Consider the following 22,780-nt stretch of genomic DNA (forward strand, 5'->3'; position numbering starts at 1 on the left):
TATTTTTATTTTATCGACGTAAGGAAATGGTTCTTATGAATTATAATTGTTAACTATATACAATTTTATGTCTCACCTGTATTTTTTTATTGGTCTTATAATGCAGGAATATTATTCAAATTAGGGCAGTATCTCGAAATGAAAGATAGTCAGCTATCATACGTTCTATTAAATAATATAGAATGAAACAGATTAGAGAAAAAATCGTAATACCGTTTCGTAAAAACTGTTTCATTGCGCACAATTATTTCGAAAAATACTTTTATAAAGCCTGGCAATTTAAAGTATAAAGTGGCACTCCAAACAACAATATTATTCTTCCGATACAAGAATAATAAAGTTGGCAGCCCTACACAACACCTACATTGTGCACAGGCTCATGCGCTCGAGACAAGGTAAATTTAATTATCTGCGGAACCGTGATGTTATTAACAATCCATTTTGATGTTATTGTTATTGGAGGTAACCCTAATTGGCATAGGGTTATCAAGTTTTGCATCTACGTAAGGGCCTCGAACTTATTTAATTATACATAAGTGTGTAAAGGAATTATTGACGGTAGGTAGATGCCAGTATTAATGTTTTTTTTTTTAAATATGACGTTCCAAATTCAAAATATAGAGTGATTTTTCTTTGTTTGTTGTGTCATCTTTTTTTATGGCAATTGCCATTATGCCAATTTTAAGTTGGGAGTTATCTATTCTGTATTATTCTTCTATAGTATAAATCTGACCTTTTTTGTAGTAAAAAGTATACTTCAACCCATAAACCTCTGTTCTAAAAATGTCGTTCCGCTGCTTAAAAGGACAAACCAACAAACTTTATTTATATTAAGGATACGAATGCCCATTTGAGTTTACCCCTCTAACAGCAACAATGTTTCCAAGGTTACTTTAAATGTCATAGTAATAACTATGCGAATCACAATTAAACGCCGCATCAGTTCCACTCCGCGATATCTAGCCAGAAACAGGTCATGAAATCTTTGCTCATCAATTTAATTGGATTATAAATACTTCCTTATTGCGATATACATAGCAACATTCTTTATAAGGTAAAATTCGATGAATGATCGGCTTGTTTTTGCGGTTGTGACGTCATTCATCAAATCCCAGATAAAAACGAATGAATTATTTTATAGCAAAACATCGATTAAGTGGATCACCGATCACCTGTTATTTGATTCCGATCAGATGATACCATCACGTTAAATGTATTTGATAGTATACTTCTTTCGCTTTATAGTCGTTTATTTCTTAAGCTTTCACTCTTATACTATGACCTTAATAAGTGGGCGGTCAGATATAGACATGCTAAAAAAATTGTATCAGTTATTATCTTAATAACTAGTATATACCATGGTATTACTTTCTCTGAGTGATGTTACTGGACTAATCCCGTCTTGTGATTTAAAACGCTTCTCCTTCTTATTTTGAAATTTGACGGTTATCCAAAAATAAAATTTATGCGAAATGATATTTTTTCTATTACTCTAGTTTTATTTAAATATAAAAACAACAGAAACGTGACAAAAACACTTTCAAATAAGTACAGATTTGATAATTGCGGTAAAAAGTTATGCAACAAGTCATATATCACTATCAGTCTTTTATTATTAGTATCAAAAAAGTTTATTTTAAAAATCGAACTATTTCCATTTTTAAACAAATAAAATGGAGATGAGTTTTTTTTTACGTTTGATCAGTGATGATTTACATTATTCGATTTAAGTATAAATAGGCGTGCTGTTGTTTTTTTACGTACTTACAAGGACTTACAACAATAAGAAAATTAACATCTGCTTTAATGTAGTTGTAAATAAACGCTAACTTGACCACAACCTTCGTGCCATGCGCTACTGAATCGGGGTTAGTGGAGACGCAATATGAATGAGTTGTAAGCGGTTAAAATAGTGCCGCCATTTTGTATAAAGTCTGGAAAAGAATATTAAAATGGCCATCTAATATTAGAAACATAGAAAATATTAACGTCAATAAAATCTGTACTTATCTTAAAGGAAATATAGAACAGAATATAATATGGAAAGTGTAATTTTTAACAAACTTTTTATAATTACTTTAGTAAATAAAGTAAAAAGGTTTTACTGTATTTAAAATATAATTAAGTGTGGAATGAATGTTTAGCTATCTTTATGTCTGACTACATTTACATCTGATCGTGGCTTAAGAATTCCGCCACGACAGCGATGATTAGTTAATAATACCTTACAATTATTTTTTAATTAAAAGATTATGGTTTGCTAATACCGCAGGTATATTGAATCTATTGAAAGGACAAAGTATCGCGTACTTTGTGTTTTATGACGTCATTTGATTAATTAGAATAAACATGTTAGTCATTCAACCGATTATTGTCATGTGATCATTGTCTATGTATTTTTGTTTTTTTTTTCTTTTTTTTTTTATACGGGCAAGGCAAAGTGTCCCCACTGCACCCGATGGTAAGTGGAGCGGGATCTATTAGAACGTCGACTGACAAAATATGATTATCCCTCGGCAGTCGTCACAATTATGCCGGCTAATCCCGGAACGCATTTACGCGAGCCAAAGTTTGCTATTATAACAGAATAATTATGAGAATCGTATACCTATTTTATAAGGGTTATTCAGTGCAGTGTAGTACTTCGTCGGAACAATCTAGTCTAGTCATTTATTTTATAAAATAACTCGCATCTCACGCGAATTCAGTCGCGTCATTCTTTTGATAAAATGTACACTATTTTCTAAGGAATCTACGGTCAAAATTGCGCCCAAATCTATTCATTGAATACGCGTGTGTTTGAATATTTTATACTGGTGGTCTCTCGTATGCGATGGGCCATTTGACTAGAAACCAAGCACGGACTATTTCTACCACCAAGCAGCGGTGTGAATGCTCTATTTGTTCCAGTTAGGACATTATAGCCTGTATTACCGGGTATTATGAGACTTAACATCTTGTAATCATCTTGTTACTGTTAATGAGCGGTCGTATCGCTTACCATCAAGTGAGCAGTATAATTGTCTCCTCATTCAATTGCATTAAAAATCTATATAAATTATATTAATACTTTCTCTATCATATCTAAAATAAATGTGTAAGGAATTAATCTTATACTGTTTCAGTAAAAAATTGTAATGCCATTCAAAATATAATAGATTTACCGTCTTGCGTCTTAGAGCACAGCGGCCTCCTGCAATTTCGATTAGCTAGTACCGACATCTCCATTATTTGTCGTCAATAGACCGACAGGCTTATATTTTTTATTCTTTGTTCTACATAAAATCAATGTTTTTGTTATACACGCATGATTACCCCTAAACTGCGAAATATTTCATCATAATTCCGCGGATGAGTTCATTATCACCAAAGATTGTATTGGATCTATTGTACTTATTGTTTGAAAAAACCTTGTATGGACGCGTATCTGTATAATTTTCCCTTGAAATATTTTTATATAACATGCAATAATTATCTATAGTTTTTGTAATACAATCAATTTCGAAACAGTTCCCCTAGAGAATCGACAAAATACTCTAGTGTTGCTTTTTTCACAACCGATGTAAGTATAATGTTACAGAATTAATTAAAATTGACACAATTTAATTTGATCGAGATCAGCTCATTGAATGCTTAGCCATTATTCTTCTGTATAAATCATCAGATATTAAATAATTATAACTTTCGTTTACTTCAAAGCATGTTTAAACTGGCTTCAATTTACATTTCTCTAAAAAAGATTTATCAGTACAAATCATTCAACCACATCACTCTTTAAATAACCATTAAGTACATGTTCGTCCAAGCGATGTTTTTAAACGTCTAGACATGCGGTTGGATTAAATTTATTTTTTGTCAGATGAATGATGTAAAATATACCAAATTAGACACGCGAATTGTTTTTAAACTGTTCGTATAACTTCGACATTAACACGCCTAAAATAATTTATGATTACGTATTATATAAGCGATGAAATCATCAATTCAATCATTAGCATATGAAGGCGGATAATATGGATGCATGGTTTAATTGCCTTTGCCTGATTTTGAATATCGAAAATAGAAATTTTGGCGGGAAGTTTATTGTAACAGACGACAACGTAAACTTATATAAAATCGACGGTCTCAAACAACACAAAAGTAACTATATTGTTAAACGCTTTTTGTTAAATAATAAAAAAAAGCTGTTTTACAGTAAACATTATATTAGCAAAATAATTATAGAATACAATTTTTGTCATTTTTTGACAACTTCCAACCAGAGAGAATAATAGAATAGTCGCCGCGTGACATCTCTTCCGCCAGCCTGCCCGCGCAGCCGAATACTTCCGGAAACGCCCGATGTCATCGACTAGGATAGCCGCATAGACTAATATATAATACTGGAAATAGACTGGCAACTCTCAGTTTGACATTTCATAACGTTGAGCGACATCTGAACGCCAAGCAGGGAACTAAAATAAATATACCTATGTATATATAGATAGGTTTTGTAACTTTCAAAATGTATTAAATTCCGATTCAATCGACCCATCGGTAGAAAAGTCTTGATTGTAAAACACTGATTCTTAGTAACAATTTTTCGAACATATGCTGTTAATGTTAATCAGTGTTTTACAAATAAACTTTGTTCTACAGATGGGTCGAAATGTATTGGTTTGAACCAATACAAAGATAAATAATACAATAGTATATTTTAAACTAATTTATTTCTTTTACACATTTATTAATACATTGTCTGATGTTCCGGGACATTATGTAAAATGTTTTACAAACAACACTACACTGATATAAATAGTTCAAATTTCTTATAGAGGACCCATCTAATGTATGTCACTAACACTTACACAAACACAGTCAATAGGTATTTCTTAAATACGGAAGAACTGAAGCTCAATTCAACGTAAATATACAATAAAAAACAAAAATCACAGGAAAATGCGCACGAGTATACAAATTTACCGACAGAAAAATATCTTATGACGTTTATTAGAAGTTGCTATTGTTTGTTAGCAGTAAACTACTATAAAATACTAAAAATATTGCTATTCGTCCAAATTTATTTTAAAATTATAAGTATTGTAGATAACTTTTATAGGAAGTAATAAATTTTATTTTTAAAGCATAACTGCTTGTTTAGTTCTAGCTTAAATAAAAAAAATACCAGAATTATCAAAATTTATACGTACTAAAACTAACATATAATGAACTAGTCACACTGAGAAAAGATATTAAGAAATTATTGCCATGTATAGGGGAGAGATGGCGCTTATTCTAAAAAAAATAATTAGTTCGAAGTTACCAGGGCATGGATAGCCGCGCGTAACACTATGTTTTGACACATTATATAACATCGAATAAAAGCAGAAAAGGTGATCGCCCACTAATAATTCGAACTAAATTCGTACAAATTATGATGCTAGTCCTAAAACCAGTCTTGCTTTCACTTTCAGTAGAAAGTTATGTTTATAACTACATTAACATAAACATATTGTACAACATAAGATGAAATAGATAACGTTATCCTGACTGAACACTTTTTGGTGGCATCAATGGGCCCGGTTGACTGAGGTGACGTTACACGCTTTAGAAAACTGTTGTCTAACTGTTGCTGATGGTTTTATTGAATATGGTCACCGTCATATCAAAATGTCGCATGTAAATACCCTGTGTTTCAGAAAACACAAAAGATGTTTTTTTTTATTTAGTATATACTATGTAAAAGTTATTATTTTTATCCGAAAGGGAATAAAATTTACCGTGTCTTTACAATCACAATATCCTTAAAAACATATTGTAACTAGGACATGGAAATTTGCAAACATGTGACCGTTTGTATTATTTTTTATAAAACCCAAACTTACGACATTTTTATATAACAGCAACGATATGATTTTTTTTTTGATTCTTTGCCTGTTTTATACTAAAAGTACCTATATAATTTCTATAATTTGGAGGCCCAAAAGGCCTATGGAGTTGCAACTTATTACCCTTTTTAATGGACAGCTATTTTAATCTTGATGGTGTTCTCACCTTAAGCCGTAATGTAATTTGTCATAACCTGACATAAATAGCCTGATCTCAATAAGGCCGTCGATTTATGAAAGAAATACATTGTAGGTTAATTTACATTGACTGAGTTTCTTTGCCCCTGACCTCAAGTCCTACCAGTATTTTTAAGCCACACGTGTAGGTATTAAGATTGGTTATCGCTTAACAATTATTTTACACTAGCTTCTGCACAAAAATTCGTCAACGAAAAAACACTGAACCAAAAAAGTATACATATTCAAGATCCGTTGTTGCTCCCTTCTCCGTATGAATCGCCCATAATAAAATTCCCACTATTGCAACTTAAAAATTCGTATTCCGTGGATAGCGTTGTGGGTAGTACATTTAACTATCACTACCTATATATATATGTAAAAAAAACTGTTAAAACATATAATGTACTATTGTTTGTTATCCCTAATAAATGAAAAAAAAAATGTGCTGTCAATACCCCAAATTTCATCGAAATATGTCCAGTAATTGTTACGTTTACTTCCACCATCTTCACAAACTTTTACACAATATGAAGGCATCTTGTATATAAGGATTGACCAGACCTCAGTCAGACATCTGTCGTGTCTAACAATCGCGATAGTCACGCAACGCGACGCAGTTAATTATGTCATTGTTGTCAACTGGGTCATTGTTAGGTTTTTATTACCGAAATAGGCCACTGCAACGGACGGATACGTCCACATTGATATATAATATTAACTGGCATGTTTGTGTTTTTACGATCGTTCTATTTTCTGCTGATTTGAAGGGCGATGTCAGTCATAACATACTCCATTAGCGAATCAATAATTTGATGATTCTCACTTTACAATCAAGACACCGTAATGTTTTGTGTATCACCCTAAAATTCAGCCCAGTATTATATAGTTACTGTTCCACTGTTGCACGGGTTCCTCTTTCACAGAGAGGGCACCAACCTGACCTAATGCGGGTAAGCAGATTTCACACACACCACACACCATCGCGCATTTTATCCCCGAAGGGGTATGCAGAGGTGCAACCAGGACACACACTTTTCGCCGAGTGTGTTCCGTCCCAGGATGTGATAGGAGGCGAGCCTATCGCCACATCGGGCACAAATTCCAGACTCCGGGCTAATATTGAGCAGAAAAACCCAATTATCTCTTTGCCCGACCCGGGATTCGAACCTAGGACCTCAAAGCGCTGCCGTACCGCGCATGCAGTACAACTACGCCACCGAGGCAATCCGAAGCAGATTTCACATACCTTAAAATTCTCAATAATAATTCTCAAACATACATTTCCTCGGGATGTTTCCCTTCACTGTTAAAGCGTTAATTTCGAAAACTTATGTGTATTTACTCTAACAAGATGGGAAAGAGACAATTATGAAATCTCAGAAGTAAACCTCACGATGTTTTCCTTCGTTAGAGTGATAATTGGCTTCGAAAGTAATGTGTTATGTCACCCTAACCTCATAGGAAAAAGGCAATTCTATTGATATATTGCTAACACCTACTAGTGAGCAGTTTGCCCTTCTAAAAACTGGTGTATTGCTGGATCTGGTCGGCAGGATACGGCACGGCAAGCGGAGCAAGGTCACCATGATAATTTTAGAACACCATTTATATAGTTTTTATATTTCCGCCAGTCTTAAAGGGTTTTTTCAATTTCCCTCGCTCAATATGGTGTAGGTATTTATTAGGTAAACACTTGCCGTGTTATTTATATTGATTTTTTTAATGATACATGATTGAGCAATTAATATTAGGTATGCCCTTAATTCCAAATGTAGCTCATATACCTATATTAGGTAAAGGTAAATTGAATTAGTAAAATACACAACATATAGTTATATATTGTGTTCCTTAGTATTTATATATAACAAAGATGCTAAAAATCATCGTATAGAATACATTCTAATATTAACCTCATTGCCGAATTTGAATCATGATATTCTTCTCCGATTTTATTAATTATGGTAAAAATGCAGCAGGGAAGGGTAACAGATTCCTGCCGGCTTCGCTTCATGTAGAATTTAATTATCATTAGAATGATTTGCAAACCGCATTTATGCATATTAGTGTCTATATGTTGTGTTGGGTTTCTTTTCGGAAAATTTCACCTTTCACTACTGTAATAATGCAAAATCAAGTTCCATACAGCTTATACGATTGCTATTGACAATTGAAAAGGACAAAAATGTTCGTTAACCGATCTATTGTTAAAAAATATTAATCAGAAAATCAAAAACACTTCTTTTAAAAATTTCTCTATAAACCTCTATTTCAAACAAACATACTTTAGTGAATTGAATATTTTCAGTTCGTTTCCTAACACTCCAATTAAAACTGAGGGTCGTATCGTCCCAAAATAAAACGACACTTCAGAGGAGTGTGAAGCCAAAGCGAAGATGACGAGGTTAAAATGGCAAGAGGCTTTTTCTCTTCCATACCTTCATGCTTCAAAGAAAATTATCTTATTTTATATATTTCTGAAGAAAAGTTGTTTCATAATACGACTTTTTAAATCAATTTGATTCAGGAAGTGTTTTTGTATTACCTATAATTAAGAGATTCATCTTTTAAGATATAAATATAACAAAGAAAAAATGACATCCATTTACTTATGTGTTTGCCTTCGAATAATTATTTGACCTAAGGAAGAAAGTAAGGGGTATAACACGTAAATCAAATCTTAATAATAATTATAAAACTTATACCTAACGGATATTTATAAATTTAAATTAATTATATGAAGGCGGCGTCCTTGCTTTGTAGTAATAGTAATAAAAAAATGTAGTTTTTAATATTTATATAAGAGTCAGCAATGAATAATATTGTCCCTTTTGCTTGAGTCATTATTTGAAGGACAATAATTATGACCAACGTGTGAAAAACACACTTAATATTTACTATAATAATAAAAAATTAATACCTCGTTGTATGTACATAAATTTACATGAGAACGGAATCTGGCAGATTCAATTTTGGTAATCATTTGTTCCTGATATAAGTGCCTACAGAGATTCAATATGTACTTAAGTCATAAATTAAGACGTCTCTTCAATTTCTACTATATATTTAATCTTATAATATTTTGTTCGTATCGTAAATTTCTCACGAGTTTACCTCACTTACTAATTTAATATTAATGAAGTGTTTCTAATGATTAGAGTTTGGACATTATCCTTTTTACGTAACACCGAAAATGAGCGACATATAATATTTTTACGAGTGACACACTTAAATAATTTATTACTAAAGGTCTACAATTTTAGTCATATTATTTTTGCATAGTCGTCACTTTTTAAACGTTCTAAAAGTAAGGTTAGGTTAGGTTGTACTTCCTCATTTCTCTTCCACACATATTCTGCTGAAACCAGATTTAAGTACTTAATTTATTAAAAAAAATATTATACCAAGGGCAGCTACCTAGTGTCATAAATCCATCTAACATGATGTCAGAAACGTGAGACCGATAAAAATCTATCCGTAAATGGCGCCAGATTCGTGTTAACTTCGAAGTTACGCACTTGTTTTACTATAACACGCGTAAATGTCACTCAATCTGTAATCTGACATTCACCTATGACACTTTACCTTAAAAACATGGTTAGAAATCAGCCGCTTGTTAACGTTCAAAGGTACCTTTAAACAAACTTGAATTTAAGGATGCGGTGAGGCAAGAAAAACACCAAATCTATAATTCGCTTTAATATGTACATCTCTTAAATATACCTATGATTGTAAAACTTTACCGTAGGAATTTTAGACTAAAGATCCTATAATTAAATTCGAAACGAAGACGATAATAATGTTGCAAAATGTATTCGATCAGCAATTTCAAAAATAAGTATCGAAAATACATCAACAGTTTATTTTTTCCATTATAAAATATACAGGTGTATTTAAAAATAACAGCACGAAACTTTTAAACAACGATTTTTTTTTTGTTTAAAAACTGATAGTGCTAGCCTCTTCAATGCTCATATATATACGAATAAAGTACCCACATCGTTCTGGATCTACATAGAGCTAATAATAGTTCATCATTTTCAGCCTCAGTAGGTCCACTACTTAACACATACTTCCTATACAAATCATTATTAACATATTTGATACCCGACATACTTGACTAGATGTTGGTGTGTTGCAAATCTAATCCCTAGAAAAAAGGCTATGTATATATTAATGACGTAATTTTCTTTATTTGCAGAACAATCCGCCATGTTTCACGGAGGTTTATGGGCAAAGCTGCAGAGGTTCTACAAATGGTACGTCCTCGGCTTGGTGTCGGTCGGCTACATCCTGGGAGAGCTCGGACATTACCTTATTGGTGAGATTACTTGATATATTCGAGTCTTGATCCTTGATCTTCAACCTCCATGCATGCTATTATTGATTTTGATTTAGCATTAAAATTTTAGAAATAAGGAAAGTTGTTTTGTGTGTCTTTAAGGAAAAATTTATATGTCATTTATAATGATGCCATGAATAATCATTTTTATGGTTTTGTTTATATACGAGTGTGGCAAAGATACCCCACTGCACCTGATGGTAAGTGGAGTGGGGTCCAATAGAATGTCGACTGACGAGAGATGATTACTCTTCGGCAGTCGAAACAATTATGCCGGCCTGTTGGAACCGGATATACACCGCCTAATCCCGGAACGCGACACACTTATGTAGGTCACTATGGCGGGTTTTAACACCTTGTGTACGGTCTCTCCATCCGAGCAGATATGAATCATATCTCACCACCAGCTAATTGAGTAAAAAATAATTTATCGACTCGTTCAAAATCTTGTAACGTTAAAATAAACTATGCAATGCTAGCATTCTTTGAAATTTACTTCAAGTTTTTACGTGCGTCGCAGCACCGTTTGCTTGAATTACATTCGCAAGGCTTTGTTCAAAGCAATTGTAACGAAGGCTGCAATGACCAGCGGTTATGTTGACACATTAACAACTTTAATACAACGCACCTATTAGGCATTAGGCTGACATCATCTACGGATTTTTATGACATAAGTTAGATGAATAATGCATTTAATAATTCTTGTAGTTTATTTAAATTAATGAAGCTTATTGCGATACCTATAATGTATTAAGTAGAGGTAAATCTATAGTTTATAAGTTTGTTTATTTAGTTGTTTAATTAGAAATCTGATACAATAAAATGATGTTACTATTAGAAAGAAATACGGTCTATTTAAACCTTCAAAAATGTAGTTCATCGAAAAACTGAAGAATACATCTCGATTTACGCACAGCCTCCTGTTGGTATCATCGTTGAAGTAAACTATTTACGAAGATCTATAGTTGTATTATCCCCCAAAATAAAATAATCCCCAAAATAATCCTTAAAGATTTACAAACCGACAAACCAGATCATACTTCAATTCCATCCAAATCTGTTTCCTCCTAACAAAAATCCAAACACTATCAAACTTCCCAATTATTAGTGAAGCAGTAACTGGTTCCAGCAAACTTTGGCACCCCTACACTAAACCAATTACTAGCAGTTTTTGCAATCATGATTCCATTACATAATTACTTTTACGCATTTTTTGCGAACCCATTCGCGTGTCGATTGGCCATGACTTTGAACGACCTCGGTTACAAATTGAACTTAATGGTGTTACATTGGAACCGAACGGTTTTTATTCAATTCCTAATTATGTTGTGACTTGTCTAAAATATAGCAATTTGTGGTGCTAAGAGATAATCACAACCTTTTTTAATTCATAGAAACGATTACTGATTTCCGACTCAGGTAAAGTCCTGTCTTTATTCCGTCTTTTTTAGACAACATATGCAGTTTACATTATTAACTAACGAGAATATTCATAATTATAAAACAATTGTGTGTGGGTACATTAAAAGACGTAAAGCCGTGGGCGCTGCGCCTGATCTCTTTCCGATCATGCCTGACCGCCGTCTCACCGGACTGTAATAATGAAAGAACAAAGAGTGCATCTGTGTTTTGCGCACACACTTGTGCACTGGCCGCCATGGCCGAAATTCAGTAAGAAAGAATTCAATACCGATAAATTACAATACGTTTTTGGTCCCTAACTAGTGTAATCACCATATGAAACCACTGGATTAACTGCAACTTCACTTTTTATTAGAAAGTGATACCAACTTGGCTTGTGCATGCAAAAACTACTCAAGGTCTTTTACCTCTCCGATTATTCCGGTCTCACGCTATACCTTTTGTAACTTGTAAGCAATGATCGAGGTTTTTTATAACCTAAAAGTATTTTTTTTACTGCTGCGAATAATAAGATGAGCTTGCTGGTCGCCTGATGGTAAGCGATATGCCCGCCCATAAACACTAAACATCATCCAACAACTTGAATAACAAAGTATTGTTTGGTATTCCACTGCGCTCGCCATCCTGAGACATGAGATGTTAAGTCCTATTATGTCTAGTAGTTTCATTGGCTACAATGTATGCAATCTGTTAAATTCAGTTATGCAACATACTGACCAATATCCATTTAAAGGTACTACATCAAAAGTAACTGCTGAAGATCTCCACTACGGAGACAAGTCGTGCATGCTGAACGCGACGCATTTGCATCTCAGTCAACTGCCGGTCATCTGCGAGAAAGTCAACAGCACTGAGTTGTAAGTACACCTGGGCTGGAGCGAAGATGCGTTTCTAATCGTTAACGCTATTATCAAAAAATGTATCGCTAGGATCTGTGTTTAACATATACATAACGTCAGCGTTAACGATTGTGAAAGGCATCTTAGCAACGGTCCCTGCTTTTACTTTAATTGCCTATGCCTATATAACTCAATGTGGAGACGTATTAACTTACCTTCAACATAAAAATCTCCTAACTAAAAGCTATATTCCCTTGCTAAGTTTACACTGTATTACATTAAGAAATAGATCTGCATGCTGTTCAAGCTTATATTGTTAAATATGGCGATGTGTATTATCTTACTTTGTACATAAAAATCACTTAACTAGAAGCTATATTTCCTGGCTAAGCTCGTCATCTATTACATAATGAGACGTGCTCGGCATTATGTGGATAACTGTCTGAACGGGCGAAAAATAATAAATCTAAATTAAAATCCAACTTTTCCTGGCCTTACATCAACTCTACATAATTAAAAATGGTATAGATAGCCACTCTCCATTTATAATTCTATAAGCATAAAGTCTAAGTTACTTGCCAATATTAGGCTAAAAAAAATTAACAAAGTTAATAACTAACCCCCTTATTCATAGACGTTATTTATGTAAGAACGGAGTATCCTTTGATAACAAATCTGTTTCTCCGAGAGTAGACATAGGGCCGTTGTGATTGGCTAATATTGAGATAAAACTTTAATCTGATTGGCTGTCAGATTAACAAATCTGAACAAACAGCAAGCTGCTAGATAATCAAAGCTGAGAAACAGACTCGTTATCACAACAATGCTCCGTCCTTAGATAAATAACGTCTATAAATAAGAGGGTAAATATATAAAATGTTGGCCGGGATAATGTCCTTGTCGATATAATAATATAAATCAACCAAAGCCGTCTTCCAAGGCTGCAAAAAGAAAAGCTATAGCATATGAAGAATAAAAACTCAATCGTGTTACTAGACTAATTAAAACGTGGCCTTGTAGTCACAAAAAATCCTTATCTATTAAAGTTTAGTAGTAATAGATCTGATATATCAATAATAAAGCGTTTCATTTGTAATGGATAGGTTTTCGACGGTGTGTTTTGTACACTTCTACGAGTTTTTATGCGTTTGACTAGTGAAATTGGCTTATTTTTAACTGGCAACCAGAATCTCAAGTTACAAACTGGAAAACTCGAAGTTTGTTCAAAAACATATATAATATATTGCAACAAAACTATTTTTCGTATTTTATCGCGGTTTTTATAATATTATAATTTTCTCCCTCAACGTTTCGAAGACTTTGCAGCCTTCATGATCACGGAGGAGACTAAGGTATTGGTCGTCCGAAAAGTTAAACTTACAACATCAATCATACATTTTACCATTATATATTTTTATCGTATATATAGGTCTATAAGTTTAAGGACTTGTTTCACAACTTCTGAGCAAACGCTATTCGTGAGATAATATAAGCCGACCAAATAAAAAAATCGCACTCAAGTCTATGCTCCCAAATAAATGGTAATAAAATTAATACCATCTACATTAGCTGTTTAATACGAGAACTTTAAAATATTTTTTTCTTTGAACTAGTGAAACGGATTCAAACCTCATGCTCATTTATTTGACTGGCTAAATAAAAATATTTCTTGTCTCTGACGTTTCGAAGTTCTATCCTTCCTATCGCCTCATAACATAATATAAGACACATATATGGTACATAGGTACCTATTAGAAACTATAAAATTGACATAAACCGATATATATCTATTGACTCTGACGTTTCGAAGTTCTATCGTTCTATCGCCTTATAACATAATATGACACATATAGGTACCTACTTGAAACTATAAAACTTACATAAACCAACTTTACAAGTTGACAACGCCTGTCCCTCTAACCCAAGGTCAAATCATGAAGGCCACCAGGCCGATCAGGAAATATGCAATTGTAATCGATTCTTTAATAATTAAAGTTGCTTAGTAATAAAACGTTAACACTAATGGGATTTTACAACTCATACGTTTCCTTAAGATAACTTACGTTAAGTGTATATTTGTCAAATAATTTCATTGGTTTCATTTTAATGTCTTTTGCACATAAGCCATATGTGACGGACTGTCTGAATCAGTACCAATATTTAGAGTTTAGACCGTTGATTTCTAAAGTGGTCCAGGTAGACCCCCAGGGGTCCACGGGAGACTTGACGGGAGTCTTCGTCTACAAAAACATATCGGTCATCTATTAGTAAGCGGGGGTCCTCGAAAATGTATTTAGTTTGATAATAAAGTACCTATTAACTTGTTAACTTGACTTCACATTTCAATGTAGGTAGATAATATTTATAGGGGTTGTAAAGCACTGTGATCCCAATAAAACTGTCCAGTCGCCTCTAGCGAACTGGGCGGTAGTGGTAATGCAATTTATCCACGAAATAAAAAAAACACAGGAAAATTCTGAAAGTGTTCTATGAGAAAAAAATTGAGAACCTCTGATTTAGACTATGCCGCCTTAAAACATGCCTCAGCTCATGCTAATCTAGATAGTAGTTTCGAGCGCTGATTTTCAACCTCATTGGTTTTTGATTTGGTTTGGTTTTTACGACCAGCTGCCCGCCTGATATCAGCTCCGTCTGAGGTTTCTAGTTTTAAACAAATCATGATTCACAAACCGCTGCCAGACTTGGAAATTAAACCCAAGTCTTTCTGCGCTAGTTAAATGATTACACACTACTAAGAGACCAATGAGGCGCTATACGACTACTTTATAAATAAAATAACTAGGAAGATAGGGCTGATTTTATTAATACAATTTTTTTATTTATTTCACTGAGTACAGCAATGCGGAATATCAAATATAAACCTTGACAATTTTGAAATATTGCACAATATTATTTCTATATTATATTATTTATGATAAATAGCAACAGTAACCTTGATACACGCATGTTTTTTGTTACATTCTTATGATATAACTGACAATTACGTATCATTCAGACGATAATAGGAGTTATATATCATAAAATAATTAATAGTATTGTTACTTAGCTAAGTAAGAGTTTTAATTAACCTGTGATGTACAGGTGCTTGCATCACAGGTTAATATTAAATAGAAATCTTTATAGTCGATATTAAAATAAGACTAAGAATATTCTGTAGAAATATCGAATATAATTTGAAATGTATTACCTGAATATTGTTTCGTAGAGTGATTATTATTTATTAGTTAAATAAAATAAGAAGACGAAATGGCAATTCTTTCAATCACATCGAAGACTTAACAACCAAAATGTCCTGGCAGTATTATTAAAATATCTGAAAGTACCTTCATCAGTATCGTAATAAAATTTCATAATATAGAAGAAACTTTGTTATTTATCAAATAGATTGGAACAGGAAAAATACTATTTATCCCAAAAAAATCAAGCACAACTGACACAAGACACGAGCCAAAACTATATTCAATCAATGAATAATCCTGCCTCCTGCCGAGGCAAAAAGATCAAACCAAAAAAGCTAACAATGCAACGACTGGAAAACTTGCAATTCGGGAACAATTATTCGATAGTAGATATTAGCAAAAAAGGCACGGAAGAAACTGGTTGGTTCGCTTGTGATAAAAACATTTGTCGTGAACATGTTCCATGTATTTTTTCTATAATAGTTCGCGGAAGCGTTGCAAAAAGTTTTTGATGCCAGGATCAACTTGTCATGCAATCGGACAAACAAGTTATGAAATCTGGTGTATGGAACCAGATTATTTGTATATGTCACGAAAATCTCAGAAAACCTCTTGAGAAATAGAAGATAATTAGAAATAAGTAAAAAATTGCGCTCGAGGGACGCAGCCCATATTTTTCCGTAATACTCTGATTTTATTTATTACGTAATAAAAATGTGTAGCGCACGAAGTTAATTGCTATTGTTATATAAAATGTGTCATTTAAAACGAAGACGTGAATAAATAATTAATTAAAAACAGTTTTAAGATGTAATTACGTTGGTTTATTTAAAAATAAATTAAGATTACTTGACAAGCTTATTTTAGTAGTTTTTCAGGAAGGCAATTCAAACAAATTGTTTACAACTAACGTCACTACGATTGAAGTGACGTGGAATATTGTTACACAAGCTAATTAATTACAAGTATATTTTTTATAATTGGTTATTTATTATATTATTACTTAGCTAGCAACTTCGACCACGGAAAATACGTTTTTCAGTATAACAGTCTTACCGAGTAACCAATATAAAACTAATTTGCACCCGAACATCTGGTAATCATATCTCCACTGTAGTAAATATTTATGCTGATATCATGTACACTTCGGCCAGTCATCACTCTGGTGCAGCAGGAGACGGGCTAGGAATAAAATATGAGGCTGTAAGTTTAGTTCCCGTATTAGGATGAAGGTTTATAAGGTCCAATATTCAGGTTTGGGAGTTGTAATATAGAAAATCGAAATACCATACAGAGGCCGTTGCTTTTGAACAATCGTTAAAACTAATAGAAACCAAAAAAATATAGGAATGACATATTCTAACGATAAATCTATCGATACGATATTTCATTCCCATACATAATGTTACCGTTAACGATTGCAGACAGACGTCTTGTCTGCGGCCCCTGAACTACCTCTTACGATTGCATGTTATTGAAGTTAACTCTTGTTAACAGATGCGAGTCGCTCACGCTGAACGGGACGCGGTACTGCGAATGGGGCTACAACGGGCTGGGTATCGATTACCAGGTCCTGGCTGGGCCTGCCTTCATGGCCGTCTTCACCGTCGTCGGCGTGGTGCTTGGAGTTGTCGCTGATAAGTAAGTGGCTTCGAATATTATTTCCTTTTTCCATCATATTAAAGCTTTTTACTTTGACGCCAATAAAAAAATAATTGGTTCTCATTCCCTTTAAAGGGTAAATAGGTATTATTTTTCAGTCTAAATATCGTCTATAGTATAACTCCTTCGCCAAGTCGATACTATGTCAGCTTTTGTGTAATCTATTTCAATTCTAAGATAATAAACCAACATAACATATGACGTATTTGTAACCTTTGACTTCCAATCAATACTAAAGGATATGCGACCTCTTTAACCCCAATTTACATCACCAGGTATAACAGAGCCAGGATCCTCTCCGTATGCACATTAGTCTTCGTCGTAGCCATTCTCATGATGGGCACAGTTACTGAATACTGGCATCTGGTCATTCTGCGGATGATCATGGCTGCTGGAGAGTCTGGATGCAACCCTCTAGCCACAGGAATCCTCACTGATTTATTCCCCGAGCACCAGAGGGCGCTAGTCCTGTCTATCTTCAACTGGGGAATCTACGGAGGATATGGTATCGCCTTTCCAGTTGGAAGGTACATACCAGACGTCAATGCTTGGGGATTGGTGAGTAAATAAGTTTTTACCTAGATTGTTCGCGACTTTGTGTTAACTAGAAATAATTTAAAATATTTAAGAAGCAGACGCTAATAACTTGTTGCAAAAAGCATGAGAAACTTCTTAGTAAAAGTATATAAATTTCAGAGTTGGAGAGTGTGCTACTACGGAGCTGGTATCATCGGTCTGGTCATTGCATTGCTAACGTTCCTTACTCTTAAGGAGCCTGAGAGGACCACTATTGGAGAAGAAGGTAATTAACTACTTTTGAATAGATTTCATGACACTTTCAAAGTGACCACCTTTTTAAGATTATTGGTAATTTTTTGTTAGATAATTTTTCCATAACAAAAGTTCCATTTTGTACATTTCCGACATTTTTTATAGTAATCTTTGAACTAGCTTCCTGACATATTTAGAAACTTAAGTCCGTCACATTAAATTTGTATTTATACAATAATAGATGTTGACCATGGGTTCGCCTTTCATTTTTCTTTTTTTCTTTTACTTTTACGGGATGGAAAATAGCTTATGTCCTTTCTTAAGATTGAAGCTAACTCCGTATTAAATTTCATCAAAAACAGTGGTTTTGTGCTGAACGCATAAAAAACAAAGAAACTTGTGTTTATAATAAATATTAACAAAATTCTCGTTTTTTAGGAGTAGGTCCAGCTAAAACAGATGCATCAATAGAGGCAGGCAAGAAGATGCCCCAAGTGACAATCTGGCACGTGATTGCACAACCGAGAATAATCTTGCTATGTGTCGCCGCTTCCATCAGGCACTGTGGTGAGTATACCGAGTAATCATCATCATCATCAGCGTTATCATCATTATCTTCAGCGTCATCATCATTATCATCAGCGTCATTAACATTGCCAGTATCACCATCAGCTTCATCTTGAACAGCTACAGAATGTTTAAGTTGATTAAGTTTGATTGACGATGTAAGGATTTGCCTTCCTATACAATATCCTTGGGTTTAGATAATATATATAGCTAAAGGACACGCCTTTTATGATCCTCCCTTTCTGACAAAGTATAAGAGCAAATGCTCACGCACACAATTATAAAAATTGTTTTAGTGTGCGTAAAAACGGCAAATGTTTACGATTGATTTATGTGTGCGTTAATAACCACATAAAACTGAATAGCATACTATTAACACTGAAAAGCATACTATTCAGTCGTATTGAACTTTCTATGTAGTAGTTACTTTGGAAGTGACAGAACTTTCGTTGGCATCATTACGCACATGACGCGTCCTTTCTAATTATTGTCGAGGTCCCCGGGTACCATTTTCAAGCAACAGATCTCTGTTATATTTTATTGCTCGACCTAAGGCGACATTAAAACGAAAGGTATCATTGTTAATCCGGTCCACAAGCGTTATTAACATAATTATCTGATTACCGACCATTTGTAACAGCATTGTCTATCAAGATCTGACAGGCAACCTTCACGACATTTCAGTTCAACACCAGTAAATTCATGTGAAACAATAAAAACCTATTGTCTTTGTAATAAAGTTTAATTTCTATCACATGGTGTTCGGTGCCTAAAGTTCGCGTCCTGTCACGGCGGCCAAGTGTCGTGTCTAAAGTCGAGGCCACACTGCCGGAAATATTCGTGAATTTCTTTGTCGTTTCATTCACATGTATTGTATGAGAATTTGGAGGACTCGGGTGTTAATTACACGGGTTCAATCACTTCGACAAACGTCCTAATGAATTGCGCTAAAATCAATTTAGCTTGCAAAGGCAAGCCGTTACAAGTCAGGAAGTATCCGCTTTGGTGCATTTCTTGCGGCATGTATATTGTCCACCACCCAAATTAAAAAAGAGGTTCTAAAACAATTTTAGATGATATCGCCACGCTTCTAATATTTATTTTTATTGTGTCGGTTGCTCCGTTCTTCTCTTAACGACATCTAGTGAGTGTAATACTATTTGCCATCATTCCTCGTGCCTCTGTTAGGTTCCCTCTATGGTTTTACTATTAATAGTCAAACTTTGCACCATCCAGCATCATATAAGTACTAATATTATAAATGACTCACCCAATATTGCGAACAAACAAAAAACTACCTTGTGCATTCAATAAAATCATTTCTCATTTCAATCAATAACATTGTTCTCAGGCGGTATGTGCTTTGCGTACAATGCGGACTTGTACTACCGCGACTACTTCCCCGATGTGGATCTAGGCTGGTGGCTGTTCGCGGTCACCGTCGGCATCGGCTCCGTGGGCGTGGTGGTCGGCGGCGTCGTCTCCGATAAGTAAATATTAAAAAAAAAAAAATGTGGCAAATGTTTTTAAAAACATGACCCAATTCAACAATAGAATACATACATATAATAAGAACATCAACAGAGTGGGCATATATTTTTAAAAGTGTACACAAATTCAAAAATAGAACACATAAAATAAAAAATCAAAAGGGATGGACATCGTGTCCGTGATTTGTTTTTTAAATATAGTACTGACCACTACTACTGTATGCTGGTAATTAAATACAAAAGAGGGACGACACTAATCAATTTGTCTTCTGTTGGCAAGCGCAGGAATTTCCCAGAAACAGTAGCACTACTCAAAACACAACATTTGCATTGCATTGTGGTCGTAATCTCAATAGAAATTAAGACTCTTCCGCAGTAAATAATTAAATTGACTATAAAATCTATTAAATGGGAGCAAACTACAAAACAGTGTTTGCACCCTGCTACTTGATAGTAGAATCAATAATGTGGTGCTATAGGTACTTACACAAATGGACTTTCGTATCCAAAGGAAGTACCATATATTAACATTGTCATTTCTTTTCAACAGATTCGTGGCCAAAATGGGCGTGAGGTCCCGTGTGTTGGTCCTGGCACTGTCTCAGCTGATCGCGACGCTTCCCGCCTTTGGCTCCGTCGTGTTCGGACCACTGTGGGCCATGATCACGCTCGCCTTCTCCTATTTCTTCGGTAAGTTGCCAATTAGTATGATAATATCGTATATTTTTATGACAACCGAGATCCATCATCATGATCAGATCATGATGACGAATGCAGTTATGCTCAAATTATAAGAAAAAACTTATAGGATGCAATCTATAATAAAGTATATATTTTTGTCATTACACCAAAAAGCTGCACGCTGGCTTTCAACGTCAATAAATTCCTAATTTGGTTAATCACATAAACCTACAATCATGAATACCTGTTTTGCTGTTACACACAAACACACATCACCGCGTTATGCCCGAAGGTATAGGCAGAGATGCCACCACAGCACTCACTTTTCGTGATATGTGTTGCGTCCCATAATCTGATAGGAAGATACCTATCGCCATACGTACACAAATTCCAGCGTCCGGGCTGATGCTGAGCAGAACAACCCAATATCACTTTGCCCGATCCAAGATCTTATATAAAGGCAATACAACGCCACTGAGGCATTCATCGAGTTTTCTAAATTCATAAAAAACGTTTTCGCCACGCGGGACCCTCACATATCTGGCAAAGGTTAACTGTGACAACAAAAACTCCACTGAGAATGGAAAAAAGACCCTATATATGTGACAACAAAATCTCTTTCCAGCTGAAATGTGGTTCGGCATCGTGTTCGCAATCCTGGTGGAAATAGTGCCGCTATCCGTCCGTTCGACGACCGTCGGCGTGTTCTTATTCGTGATGAACAACGTGGGCGGCAACCTGCCCATCCTGGTGGACCCTGTGTCCAAGGCCATCGGCTACAGGGAGGCCATCATGATCTTCTACGCTGGATTTTATGGCATTAGTGAGTACTTTAACAAATCACCTTCATAATCACACCTAGACGAAATTTCCGTGTTTTCCGGCATTTTTGCCATGCCTATTATTGTAATCAAATCTAACAGCTCACGTGATAGGACCCTTTCGTTTAAGTTTTATCCTTGGTGCTTTACAACTGGCTTATCTAGTTGTAAATGTCCCTATACTTGAGATTAAAATGCCTCCTTAGATCATTATTTTGTCACCCGCTTTGCTATGGAGGGAAGTGGACAACTAATATTTTCAAGTCCTCCCTATCTTTCTATTTGATTAATTTCGTTGTGGGATAAAAACAAATTAGTTTTCCCTGAGACTCGCCGAGCTTCACCGCTCGGTGTCATAAAATGCGTGATCACACCACTGCTGATCCTGGCTTACAGGAGTTGTAGTGGCGGTGTGAGGGAGGGAAAGTCTCTAAAAATCACCAAATCTATACTATTATATAAAGCTGAAGAGTTTGTTTGTTTGTTTGTTTGTTTGTTTGTTTGTTTGAACGCGCTAATCTCAGGAACTACCGGTCCAAACTGAAAAATTCTTTTTGCGTTGGATAGCCCTTTATTCGTGGAGTGCTATAGGCTATATATCATCACGCTATACCCGATAGGAGCGGAGCAGTAATGGCTAATCTCAGGAACTACCGGGCCAAACTGAAAAATTCTTTTTGCGTTGGATAGCCCTTTGTTCGTGGAGTGCTATAGGCTATATATCATCACGCTATACCCAATAGGAGCGGAGCAGTAATGGCTAATTTCAGGAACTACAGGTCCAAACTGAAAAATTCTTTTTGCGTTGGATAGCCCTTTGTTCGTGGAGTGCTATCGGCTATATATCATCACGCTATGACCAATAGGAGCGGAGCAGTAATGGCTAATCTCAGGAACTACCGGGCCAAACTGAAAAATTATTTTTGCGTTGGATAGCCCTT

The 22,780-nt window shown here is 34.7% G+C and overlaps 1 protein-coding gene across 1 annotated transcript in view; it reads left to right on the forward strand.

The window, feature by feature from the left end:
* LOC115452482 (putative metabolite transport protein HI_1104) overlaps positions 1 to 22,780 on the forward strand; it is a 50,671-nt gene that overhangs the window by 25,227 nt on the left and 2,664 nt on the right. The window contains exons 2-10 of the mRNA XM_037436836.1: positions 10,246 to 10,365; positions 12,542 to 12,665; positions 17,345 to 17,488; positions 17,785 to 18,067; positions 18,206 to 18,311; positions 18,719 to 18,847; positions 20,199 to 20,337; positions 20,888 to 21,027; positions 21,644 to 21,841. Of these exons, the coding sequence (XP_037292733.1) occupies positions 10,257 to 10,365; positions 12,542 to 12,665; positions 17,345 to 17,488; positions 17,785 to 18,067; positions 18,206 to 18,311; positions 18,719 to 18,847; positions 20,199 to 20,337; positions 20,888 to 21,027; positions 21,644 to 21,841 (1,372 nt within the window). The 5' untranslated portion in view covers positions 10,246 to 10,256. The remainder of the gene's footprint in view (positions 1 to 10,245; positions 10,366 to 12,541; positions 12,666 to 17,344; positions 17,489 to 17,784; positions 18,068 to 18,205; positions 18,312 to 18,718; positions 18,848 to 20,198; positions 20,338 to 20,887; positions 21,028 to 21,643; positions 21,842 to 22,780) is intronic.

The sequence above is a fragment of the Manduca sexta genome, chromosome 9 (genome assembly GCF_014839805.1).
Source record: "Manduca sexta isolate Smith_Timp_Sample1 chromosome 9, JHU_Msex_v1.0, whole genome shotgun sequence".
In the NCBI taxonomy this organism is placed as follows: Eukaryota; Metazoa; Arthropoda; class Insecta; order Lepidoptera; family Sphingidae; genus Manduca; species Manduca sexta.